Source organism: Dermacentor albipictus, unplaced genomic scaffold (assembly GCF_038994185.2).
Source record: "Dermacentor albipictus isolate Rhodes 1998 colony unplaced genomic scaffold, USDA_Dalb.pri_finalv2 scaffold_14, whole genome shotgun sequence".
NCBI lineage: Eukaryota > Metazoa > Arthropoda > Arachnida > Ixodida > Ixodidae > Dermacentor > Dermacentor albipictus.
The window spans coordinates 8,689,473-8,702,665 of NW_027225568.1; the positions used below are offsets into that span (position 1 = coordinate 8,689,473).

The window sequence follows — 13,193 nt, forward strand, 5'->3', positions numbered from 1 at the left end:
AAATCCAATATATCCACAAAATGACAACATCGAATTTAGCTCAAAGTTAACCGAAGAGCATAAAGAAGCAAATATGTCAACAATCACTTCTTTCAGAAACACTTACGCGCAGCGAGAGCATGTACTATGTCAAACGTTGAATTGCGAACTGTAAAGCATTCACGTACTATCCACCTAAAAATAATTAAAGGGACCCTGAAACGATTTTGGCGATTTTCTACAAACGTACTGAGTCGTTAGAGCAGGTTCTTCTGATCATTAATTGATGCATCTAAGTGCTCTGCGTAAAGCGTGTAATTTATTATAAGGTTTTAAAAATACACATCGCTGCCGATCGCAGCGCACTGCTCGGCGGAATTTTAAGCCGCCCCTACCCATATGATGCAAATAACCCATATTACGTCACATGGGCGAGCTATCTGATTGGCTGACCAGGGCACGTGGTCGATAATTTTTCCAACTTTATGGTGAACAAATGATGCTCGTAATAGTTGGAATGTTAGTTACTTTGTTTTTGTAAAAAGAAAATAACTTAAAGAGAATACACAAGAATAGTTTTTTAGTACACTTCAGCACTTCCGGCACACAGCAAGTGTCGTCTGCTTGTCGAGAGCTCCGCGGTCAGAGTCGGTCTCAGTCTTTTCGCGAGCACTATGATTCGACTTTGTTGCCTTGTGGACTGCAAACCTAGCGACCTGCAAACCGCGAGTCCAGTATTAGGGCAAACGCAAGCGCAAGGGGACAGGGTCTGGCCGCTTGACTGCGCCGGGATGAGCCACGAGATGAGCAGAAGGGCAAATGTGAACGGTCTGCACGGTGCAGCCACCTGGTGGCACAGAGCTGAACCATACACAGTAGCAGCAACGAAGTGTATTCTTTGCTGCTGGTGTGTATTTTTCGCAGGAGTGTAATCATCAACACGTTGATTTATAAATGTTTAAAATGCTTTACACTTGGTTAGAGAAATATTAGCGCTTTGTTTGACTGGTTAAGCGCTGCGCCAGCAAGTGTCTGGACCGTGCAGACCGATCAGGCTGCTCACGTACGTCTACGCTAAAGTTCCTTCATCAGCTTGAGTTTATGCCTCCAGTCATTTGCCGAAATGACCAGCTTGCCTGTTTTTAGCGGAGTACCGGACACGTTCGGCGCTACGTCAGAATGCTCGCAACGCACGCTGCTTCGATAGCTCTCGGTCGACGGCCAAGCGGCTAGCGGAGAGGTTTCGCGCGGGAGGGGGCGTGCTCCTAAACAACCGGAAGTGAACGATGTGACGTCGCATCGTGACGCTGAACCAGTGAAGGCGGAGCTTAGCGCCGCTCGCTCGGCGAGCGAGTTGAGGAGGAAAAGCATAGCTAGGGAGGAGGGTAACTTCTAATCGCTTGCAGCTCCATTAATACGTAACGCTTCACTTAAATTGTGGTGCGAATGTTCTACTTAGGCTGTACCCTACGCGCCTACAAAATTTGTCCGAACCGTTTCAGGGGCCCTTTAAAAGCAAAAGTGCTGCTTACCGAGGTCACATATTTTTGCGTGCGCATTTGGGACGTGGTAACAATAGTCACACCTCACCAGGTTGTCATTTTCCGACAGGCGCCGAATAGTGTATCGCTTGCAGTCACAACCCGGCTCGTTGCAGCGAGCGCGCAACACACCGAAAAGGTCTTTGCTGCACAAAGGCATGAGGGTGCAGCGGATGGCGCAAGTTCCCAGTAGAAGCGGTAATAACTACTGCAGGCTACAAGTGGGGGCAGCAGACAATGGTGATCGGATGGTATCCAAACAAGTCAAACATAATGGCCATCTGGTGAGATCAGAACTACAACTATGGGGAACCAGCTCTGGATAGGCGGCGCGTCGAAAAGAGTGCGTTGCACGCCGCCCTGGCGACGAAACGCGGCATATTTCAGCCACACAACCAGACGACACACACATACGCAGCCGTATTATAGTTCGTATGTTTCCGTTTTCGCGCCGCTTGAAGTGGAGTTTTTGTAAAGAAGCTAGCGCCATCAAGTGAAGAAATGACGAAAGAAGCTTTTTAAGCTTTAAATATTTTTCACAGTGCGTCGCGGCGAGCACGTGTGTTTCTTTAACGGTTGCGTCGTGTATCGATGCCATGCTTGCGTGGCTGCCTGCCTCGCAAATCTAGCAGTTATGGCTCCGGTCGTGCTCCGCTATGGTTTCGTAAGTATTAGTTGGCCTGAAGATATTCCATATTTATCTGGCTAGACATAAAAAATTCTGATGTTACTTCGCCACAGCAGTAAATGGAGAAGAAAGCTTTATCGCATCAGCTGACTCGCGCAAGCAAAGGTTTGAGTGCTCCGCTGCTTGATCCTAACAATCCTGGCTACATTTAGCACTAGTTACATAAATTTGCCGGATGCATCTCAGCGCCGAGTCCTCATCCGAATGCGCATTTCTATAAACACATAGGCGGCTTAGTCGCGCGTGCACCGGCCCTATGCGCATACAACTCGTATTACAAGGCAGCTTCCCTCCCACATAATTCTTGGCAATGAATGGATAATTTTTACCTTTCGTATCGTTCACTTGGTGCGGTGGCGTTGGAAGGGGCTTGGCGGTGGCATTGCGAAGGAAAAATGGTACATATGCCGGATGGTGCATGCTACTGCTCATTTTGTTTCCGACGAAATACCGACTGCAGATTCTGCTGTTTGGTACTGTCTGCCATGGCTGACCATCTTCACTATCGAATAAACCAGGGATACACGCGAAATTTGATTTAGAAACCAGCCCGACACCGCTTGACAGGGCGATAAGACGGGAGCTTACTCCGCTCGCCTGACTGCTTGGATCCAACGCCGCCTCCGTTCTTGTTCGTAGGGTTTAGATGGAAAGACGCAGAAGGATACATCCTATATCTCATCCCGACTTAGTTGTGGCACTTGTATACGCAACAGTATCGTCGGCGCCCATTTGTTTTCCTTCGACTTTAAGGGCACGCAACGCAATTTTCGTCCGCGGGGGAGGCTGCATTGTGCACGTTCTGACCACCAGGGCGGCGCTGCAGGCGCCGTGAAAACTCCAGCGCTGGTTCCCCATAACAATGACAGGACGACAGCGCGCTAACCACTCCCGCCGGCCAGGGTTGCCAGGTCCAAAATGTGAAAAGTAGCCAAAAAATCTCGGAAAGTAGCCAGAAAATAGCCAACTTTGGCCACATACAGAAATGTAGCCAAAAAGTAGCCACGTTATGGGAAAGCGTTGCATTTTCATTTATTATGCAACTCTGAAGACATTATCACAGCCAACACTTAAGCTGCTTTTAGTAAATGTAGGAACATACAAAAATATTATGAAACGTGTATAAATGACTACAGGTAAGAGCACTTTGATCAGCATGTAATATGACTAGAATATTATCACAAATCAGAAAATCACAGCTCCAGTTCAGGTGTAAACGTTTGAGTTAATCTCGACACACATTTCTCGAAGAATGTAAAAGCTCGAGGCATTCTCGAGCGATCGCTTTCGTGATTATTTACGTGCGATTTTGCGTCTTGGCATCGGACACGTCGCAGGCCTTTTGTTACGCTCTGCAAAGTGAGATGCCCAGTCCCGCGAAATCTCGCAAAAGTGATCGTTTTCCCGAATACAGCTGTACATTTTCAAGCTTTGAACACATAAATGGACCGACTACGCCGCGAGCGCGCCGGCCAGACCGGACGCTGACATGCTGGTTGCATGTTTACGTTTATCAGGCGGCCAGCTGTCCAAGTGTTCAATTTTGCAAACTTCGGACAGCTTCGGGTTGTCTTAGGATCCCACCTCACGTTGACTTCCCACCAGGACCGGCGCTAGCTGGCTGCCAGCGGGCTGCCAGAACTCCGAAAATCGAAGAAACCCAATGTGCGGAAGGCCTGACGCGGAACGTCAATGCGAATATGAAACACGCTGTGACGTCACTAGTGCGAAATCCTTTGCATGAAATGAAAGCGCCCGAGTCAGATTGACGATGGTGATGGACCAGCTTGAAAAGATTTGAAGTGTCGCGTCGTGCATTGGCCTAAATATTTGCTAATGTTGCTGCATAATATGAGCTACACAAGTTTCTACACAAATTTTACAATAGGCAAGCGATTTCAAAAGTAGCCAAAAAAGTAGCCAAGCAGCCAAGGCATTCTTTCCTCCGCCAACAGCCTCAACAAGTAGCCAATTTGGCGCAAAGTAGCCAAATCTGGCAACCCTGCCGCCGGCTCCAAGCCTCCCGCTCCCGCTTAAAAGCTTCCCAACGTGCAACTCGAGTTATCTCGATTGGACCAAGGAGGAGAGATGATAGCACGGTCGATGTCCACACTCCAGAGTGGCTGATGCCTGCTCGCTTCCGCCATGTTAGAAAGAAGCGCTTAGAGGCAAAGCGAAAGTGAAAAAAAAAACGAAAACAAGCAATGAATTACAGAAGTAAATGTCAAAGGTGCCAGTGATGTTGTTGGTGTGATGGTGGAAGCATTTTGTGTTTGGACAGCGACAAAGATTTCATTTCTCAGTTGGCGGCTTGACCTATTTAACGCTCTTTTCATCTTTCTATGTCTCCTAAAAAGACAACGGAGAGGACGGGGCTTGCTTTTATGTGAGTGTAGCGGCATCCTGTTGATTTCACTAAACGTTTGGCGCGTTTCGTGTCTGCTGTAACTTAAAGGGACACTAAAGGTTACTATTAAGTCAACGTGGACTGTTGAAATACCATCACAGAAACCTCGAAACGCTTGTTTCGTGCCAAGGAGAGACTTATTTTAAGAGAAAATGCGTTCTGAAGCGTCCGCGTACCTCTAGCGCAGTTCAAATCGCCCGCCCTCCGATCGAGGAGTACTGACATCATCGTCTCATAATGACGTTGCGCCATCGGTGAGTAGAACGGCGTCCGCAGACGGCGCTACGGCTTTTCTGCGCAAAACGCAAACGCGCGGCCAGAAACAGAGCCAAGACAGAGCCGACAGTAGAGCGGCAGAGCGAAAGCGGGAGCTAGCGGAAGGAGAAACGAATTACGTCCCACATTACGTCCCACGGCACACGGAGAGTCCGTTTTTGTTAAACTATAGGCTGCGGCGAGCTCGCAGCGTGGTCGGTGTGGTCTGTGAGCCTTTTCGCACTCGCAACAGGGCATAAAAAAGTGCGAATCGACGCAATACTCGGCCTAGAAACGTGCTTCGCCACAGCCAGCGCTCAATACGACCCAAGCTGGCATGACCCAGATGTCGTTTCCCGCACCGCCACCAGGCGCCGCTACTATACCTCAAACTCCAGCGCAGGACGCCCATAAGCTGGTACTTCATTCTATAACGCAAACTTCGACGCTCGTCGCAATGGACCCTGACACCGACAGATTGGCTCGCGATGGTGGGCTCAACTTCAGCGATTTGAGCACCGACGAGCGCGACCTGCTGCTGAGGGCTCGCACTGCCGGCGTCGTTGCGTACTACGACGGCGGCCTCGACACCGGCTCTCCGGAGCGGGAAAGCAACGAGGGCTTCCCACGACATCACAAGGACGTGGCATTCTCACTGCTTGCTCGAAATAAAAGTTTCGCGAGTCAGCAGAACCCTCACAGCACGACGCGATAACGAAAGTACTGAAACTCCAAAGCGTGCGCGGCGCAGAGTCGAGCGCGCAGAGTCGAGCGAAAACGAAACCTTTCGAACACCCATATTACTGAAGGGTAACGTCAAAATGTTATTTTTTCTTAGAATCAAATAGACGTAGACAAGTAGCATTTTTTTCCGTCTTATAATCGAATGAAATGATATTTTTAATACGAGTAGTTGAGTATTAGTAACACAAATTATGAGGAGTCCTTTCGCCATCGGGCCACAGAACACCTATACAAACTTAGAGAAGGGAAACTGTACCTTCCACAGTGCTACGGAAATAAGCGTAGCGGTGGCGTCGTGAACTAAAGTATGCGACCACCGGTGGCGCTGTACAACAGGAAACGGAAACGGGGTTTTGCACACGCTTTACCAGGTGTTCTGTGGTTTTACTGGGTTTCTGGCTTCTGCGCCTCGATCGTGCTCCCGCCAGTTTGGTTGCTGTGTGGCAAACGTAGCGCCTATGTGTATATGTAGGCGCTACGTTTGCCACACAGCAACCAAACTGGCGGGAGCGCGATCGAGGCGCAGCAGAATACATGTAGCGCTGAGTCATATCGAGTTAAGGCACACTCTGAACTGACTTTTAAGGGCATCCCGAGCGGTTTTTCGTTTATTACGCCGCCGTTACCCCGAGTTGTGCCGCCGCGCTCCAGCTGTTGCATTTCGTGTAGGGCTACTGACAGAATGCGGTTTCCAGGTGACACGATGGCCTAGACTGGAATAAACGCACATGACACCAAAGATTGAGTAAGCCTGAAAATATTTTATTTGCATTTTACAAGTACAAATAGAAAGCACACGTCTACGCATCCACACAAACGCGGTTACATAGTCAAGAACATAATCAAGAAATGGCTCATTAATAAGGGTAGCACAAACGCACAAGAAAGAAGACCGAAGCTACAAAACGTACGGTCGGCTGCTAAGTATAATAATTTCCCTATCACCGCGTGTCACTTTTATACAGCATCTTTACAGCACTACCAGGCCGGGTAGTTTGGCCGAAAGAACGCAACAGCTTACGGCCGTCAGCTGCCTCTTCCTTACGGGCGTCATAATTATCCTAATCTCCGCATCAACGTCGTGCAAGTCCGCATACAGGCATCTGTATCTGAACCATATGTGCCAGCTTAATACATGTGTAGTGAAATTATGATAACCACTGCCTCTTATCAAACGTATTGGTTTTGCAAATGCGCATTACAGCTGACGGAACGACATACTGTAAATGAAGCACAAGAGAACAAGAACAAAAGGAGGGTACAACACTTGAAGAAATGAAGAATTAGTAGGCGTACAGCAAACAAGCGATGACGGAGAACACACAATAATGATGCATCGGGTGTTCTGTGACATCGGTTTGCGTACTCACGGTGTTATGGAGATCAGCGGCATAAAAACGTACCTTCAAGCGTACTCCCTCAACCTCCGCCGCATTCATTATGATAATCAACGCCTAAACAAAATGAGGCACTATTTTTTGCCAAGAGTAGACCTCTTTACAGCAAGTCAATGTAATGACTCGCAGACGAAACCAGCATGCTTTCGAAAATGTTTTACCGGTTTTACCGCCGCAGTATTCGAACGCCAACGGCCAGGAAACACATCGATACCAATAGGCTGTCGGCTGTCGGTGATTAATCAAGTACAAAAACCTTGACGCTATGACTAAAAAGCAGCTTCAACAATCAAATTAAAAAAAAATCAACTGCCTATTTGCCTGAGGTAACAAAACATCCTTAGACGCCTCGATTGTTTATGTCAATGGTTTGTGTAAAGTAAAAAAAATCAGCATGTTCAGCGCCCCTAGCAGAGAAAGCACAAATTAAAGTATTCGACCAAATTACAGTAGCTCCACTTGCGCGCTTACGCTGAAACGCGCCTCGATTGATTTTTCGCCCTCTGTGGCCATTTGTTGTATTTGAGAGTGTACGGGGCCTGATCGGGCTAGTACCGGAATGTCGCTGGGGGGTCTCAAATCGTGTCATGCATTTACCTCAATTTCTCGGTTACTAAAGCTCTGTTCGCGATTAAATTGACGCCTTAGACGTTCTAGAACATTGCTCTACCACTTTAACTTGAGTTTCTGGTAACCTTTAGTGTCCCTTTAAGTTTGCTGTCATGGTAGTGCCAATCTTCGGAACAGCTTAAAACGCACAAAGAAAGCTGGCAGTGGAATCAGTTGCTACAAGTTTTATTAGAAAGCATCCTACGTGCAATGCAGAATGGTTCGCCGACATCTAGGTTGTCTATTTCCGCGCCGGTCGCATAGCGCGTACCGCATCCCCAGCTCACTCACCCCGCGTTTATACTTATGTACGCACGCTGCCTAGCTGGTACCACGTGTCGGCATGGTTTTCTTAGGCACGCGCTTCTTGCACGCTGACTATTAAAGGGAAGCTGAAACGGTTTTCAATTTCCATGAATTGCTAGGATTGGGAAGAACAGACCTAATAGTTTACGGTTCCGAAATGTTTTTCTTCGTTTTGTTAATATAAGGGGCGGAAATCGCTTTCTAAATCACCCCCGCGGACACGCCCCCATCGCTTCACGGAGCGCCGGGTGAGGTGGTTGCCAGAAGAGAGAACCGGCGAGAGTGACGTCACTGGCGGGGACGGAGCTGCCGGACCGGCGTGCTGGCATGCGCTGGCATGCCTCTTTCCGTCCTGCGCTTTACTGAACGACGCTACGAGAGATTTGCCGCCGCCGCCGCTCACGTTTGTTTTGCGATTTTCGTAAACTGTTCTTTCCTTCTGTGCTGCGTGAGTGCCTACAGCCAAGGGCGCCCAACATGCCCTCGTTCTGTGCAGCATTCGGCTGCGCGAACACACGCGGGCGAGACGATGTGGTGTTTCACAGGTTCCCGAAGGACAAGAAGCTTGCAGCGCAGTGCGGTGAGGAGAGATAAGTTCGTGCCGACGAAATCAACTGTGCTGTGCTCGGACCATTTCCGCGATAGCCGGATAGCCTTACGACAAATGCGGAAACGCGTTATTGCTAGCGTTGCTATACTCCGTTTCATACATCAGGTGCAACGCTGTGGAGGCTTGAGATACTTCTTGCAGTGGCTGCGTTCGCGTTTAGAAAAAGTTCGGTGTTTGTTGACCCAATTTTTGAGAAAAATTTTCATATATACGCTCAGTTCTGAATGAAAAAAAAAAAGAATTTACCCATAGAAACAATTGGCTGCTAACACGTTCTTTTAAATCAATTTTCTTTTCGGCATTCTTTAATTGCAGCCCGTCGCGGCAGCTTCACGTGCATGCTCGCGCGAGCAAATGCCGCTGGCACGCTGCGAACGATAGACGGAAACGCGCGCAGTAATAAATTTTGGTAACCGGACTTCGTGCGTAGCTTCCACAGCGTTGCACCTGAGGTATGAAATGGAGTATAGGCTTGCCTAGTGACATTCGACGTACGGTTGCAGTTATCATGTTTACCACACGGCGGTGCTAAAACTGCCTAATATCTTTATGTCAACACTATCATGGAGCGCGCATACCGATTCTTGATCGAGCCACAATCGCAAAGTCGTCGAACCATATTCTGAATATTGCACATATAATCCCCCTGACCATCTCGATCTGGATGTGTATGATAAGCAACTTCCATGACTGTACCTCGCAGCACTGCATGTCAGCGCTTCGAAACGCGGCACTTATGTTCGCGATCGTGTATCAACGCTCAGAAAACCACGGGACTTCAGACAAGCAGCGGCAAGGTGCTTGACATCGCGGAATTGTACTCGTGTTTACAATCTAATGAGAAGTTAGTGCTTCGGCATTCTTCCAGCAGCAAGTTCCCAGTGACACTTTAGCGCATTTTTTCTCCCGTCATTGGAACGTGCAGCTACATGAAAAAAAAAAGCATACGTAACAGCTAAGATTTCCAGCGCGCGAGAAGGTGTACACATCGCTCTTGGCACACTCAACATCATCGTTGCCGCCGTTGCCGCCATCGTTTTCCGTATCGGCTGTCAGTTCGAACATGTACAGCGAAAATACAAGCTGTCCGAGACAGCTAGAACGCTCCATAATGCTTACAACTCAGCTATGCAGCCAGAACAGAACAGCATGCTACGCTCTCAAACCGCCACTGACGTCACAGCGGCTCCGACCAATCACGGGCCACAGCGGCGTTCGCGCGATACCCTGAGGCGCTGGTGCGCGTTTTCATGAAAAAACAGCCGCTTGCGTTTGTTTCCGCCCTTTTTGAACGAGATATTCGTGTTCAGGGGACTCAAAACTGTACAATGCCACAGAGAACTCATTTTTTTCGAAAAGTGTTTCAGCTTCCCTTTAAACTCAAGTTGAGCGCTTATGGTTGAAGCATGGGAAATTTTTGGTTGACAGCATCAAGGCAGTGCAGGGCATGAAACGAACCCGGTTAAAGGCAGAAAATGTATGCAGACAACTGAAATGTTCTGCACAGGGACATTTTAGCAGACAAGTTGAATTACATTGATATATGTGATAGAACCATCCAATGTTTTCAACAACATTTTGCTGAAAGACCCATCGCGTTCGTGTGCTTTTCTTCTACTGCTCTTTCTCACCTTGTAAGAAACTCGCCCGCTTTTGTTTCTCGTGTTGAAATACCGATGTTCCATGCCTGTCTCATGGTGGCTAGAATACGTTCGAGAGCAGGGGGCTTCCGTGACGTTCGACCGCTCGGTTTCGGTAGGCAGTGCACGCCACATCATTCGAAGACACAGTCTTCGTTGCTGATACTTCAAATAAAGCTGTGCGCCAAGTATGGAGGGTCGTCGAAGAATAGCGCGGAGATGAACTTGCAAGTGCGATCGTGCAATATTTAATTTTTGTTTTTATATCGTGAAAAATGTAACTGCTTGGCTGACAGAAATTAGGACCGAATGCAGCCCGAACTGCGGAAGTCCTACGTTTGTAATAACCAGATCATAAATGTAGAACACGAACACATTAGGATACATTTATCAGTAAACGTCCAATCCATTTTGTAGGTCTCCTCACCGATGCGCTGCAGTGTTCTTTAGAAGTTAAAATCTAAAGGTTACAAGGCGCTTTGCGCTGAATTACCCTTTAAATCCGTCAATTTCGACTCTCGTAACCTATAGATATATCTATACGTAACAACATTTAATTAAAACATCAACATATTTTGCATGTAACCTTTATTTTATAAGTTACTCGTGATTACAGGTTACCATAAAAAGGTACCGTGCTAGAATGTACTCGCGCGCGGCTGGTCACGTACACGGCGAAATTACGGCTTTCGAAAAATGCCGCCCTAACAGTTCTCCTACAAACGCGTAGAAAACTGGACCAAGCCCACTTAACCTCCCTACCCTTCCTTCCTTTAACGTCCATCTATCTTCCACACAACACCCTCTTGATATTAGTGCACTGCTATCGGTGACGATATCACCCGCCGTGGTGGCTTAAGGCCAAGATATAGTCCGGCGTTCTAGGCGCGCCAGGCCGCGGCAGTTGAAGTCGGATACGCTGCGCTAGCGACGCCAGGGGTGCAAGAAATTTGCTTCCTCTAGAGTTCGGCGTGCGCGCGCAGCTCGAGGCTGGCGCCATCTGTGCGTTCGGGAGCGCAACTTCACCGCCGCGGCGAACAGCTGTGTACATGGCGCATGCGCGTCTTATATATACCCTCGCCGTTCGGGTAGCGCGCGCGCTTCTCGTTCCGCGCGCTGTTTGTGCGCTAAAATGAAAACTTTTGCGGGATGGCGTTAACTTGTCCTGACAGCCAGAAAAGAAAAAAAACATAAGGTTTTACGTGCGAAAACCACTTTCTTTCTGACCTGGGGTTCTTTAACGTCTACCTAAATCTAAGCACACGGGTGTTTTTCGCATTTCGCCCCCATCGAAATGCGGCCGCCGTGCCTGACAGCCAGAACATCGCACTCATATTGCTAGTATTTCGGCTACGTCAAAAACGGAAGCGGACGATGCATGTACATGCGAAAGCTATTCGACAAGCACCCTCAACTCGGCGACTACCACCAGCTAGTACAGGAGCTGCGAAATGCAGCTTACCTGTGGCGAGACCACACTGCTTTCGTATAGCTTCCCACGCGTTGTTCTTGCGCTCTGTGTCGCGGTAGTCCATGCGTTTCACATCGTATACACATGGAAGGTTGCAAATCGCTTCAAGCAGGCGTCCTCACTCGCGCTGTCATCCCGCACGGATGTTGAAAAAACCACAGCCGCACCGTCAGTACGCGCACCGCAGGCCGCCATTCTGCCTTCTGCTCGCTGCCGCTGCAGCGCGCAGTGCATTCTGGTCTAGCGGCAGCCGCGTGAAATAGAACACGCTCTATGACCGCGCCGGCGGCGTTGTGCTCGCCAAGCGCGCCTGGGCACGCCGGCTACGCCTTGACGCCGGACTGTAGAGTGCGCGCTTTTCACCGACGTCGCTTAACCGCGACGCGCGTGGCCGCGCGCGCGCGTTACGCCGGACTATATCTTGCCCTTTAGCGCCTTCTTGTTGCGCTGCTAAGCACGAGGTCACGGGATCAAATCCCGGCCGCGGCAGCCGGATTTCGATGGGGGCGCAATGCAAAAATTCCCGTGTCCCCTGCATTGCGCGCACGTTAATGATCGCGAGGTGGTCAAAATTAATCCGGAGTCCCCCATTACGGCGTGCCTCATAATGAGATCGTGGTTTTGGCACGGAATACCCCAGAATTCAATTCAAGACCATCGGTGACCACGAGACACAACCGAATACTTCACACTGCACGCAATGCTCCCCCATTTCTTTCCTTTCACGCTGGTTGCTGTCGGGGCATGAACGCGGTCACATCTTGTCTCGCAGAGCCGCAGCCGGGGCAGCGTGAAGTTGCGGCTAGTCGGCGGCAGGACCCGCAACGAGGGCCACGTCGAAGTGTACATACCCAAGCGTGGATGGGGCACCGTATGCGGGGACGGCTGGGGCCTGCTCGAAGCGGCGACAGTCTGCCGACAGCTGGGACTCGGTTACGCCGACGCAGCCGTACAGGTAACCTGGACAACTCAAGAAAGCAGGAAACGTCGTTATGTATGGGCATTCCAGCATCCAAAGCCGTATGGAGCGTTGATTCGGCGAGAAAGCGCCCGCTCCGTCCGTAATCACACAATTCCTTATCCGTGAGATTTTTACCTGCTTGACCCGCCAGTGTCATGTATCGCCGCACGCGCGATAACGGATGAACCAAAGCCTTGTTGAATAGCTTTAGTGATAAGTGACATGCTTACTGCACATTATACCTGATGGCAAGTTTAGCGCGACACAAGTTGAAATGAGACGCTCGAGCGGAACAATTGCCGGCATGCCTTCGCGAGGTTAGAACCGTCTGTAGCCAGCCTGCCGTCCTTTTGCTCTTCCTCCTGGAAAGTTAATTTTCTTCGCTAAGATCTATGCTACTTCTACCCATCGCTATAATTCTACCCATCGCTATAAATAAAATAAAATTCACCGAATGCACGCTAGGCGAGTGGATTTTCCGTAGGAAACCGGCAGCGTTCGGTCTGGGCTGTACACACTGTACTACCCCTGCTCAGTTCAGTTCCGACTTGAGCTCCATCTACACGTCCCCTCTTCTACCCGGAG

General features: G+C 49.3%; 1 protein-coding gene across 1 annotated transcript in view; it reads left to right on the forward strand.

Moving 5' to 3' along the window:
• Loxl2 (Lysyl oxidase-like 2) overlaps positions 1-13,193 on the forward strand; it is a 158,625-nt gene that overhangs the window by 95,049 nt on the left and 50,383 nt on the right. The window contains exon 4 of the mRNA XM_065438715.2: positions 12,420-12,602. Coding sequence (XP_065294787.1) covers positions 12,420-12,602 — 183 coding nt within the window. The remainder of the gene's footprint in view (positions 1-12,419; positions 12,603-13,193) is intronic.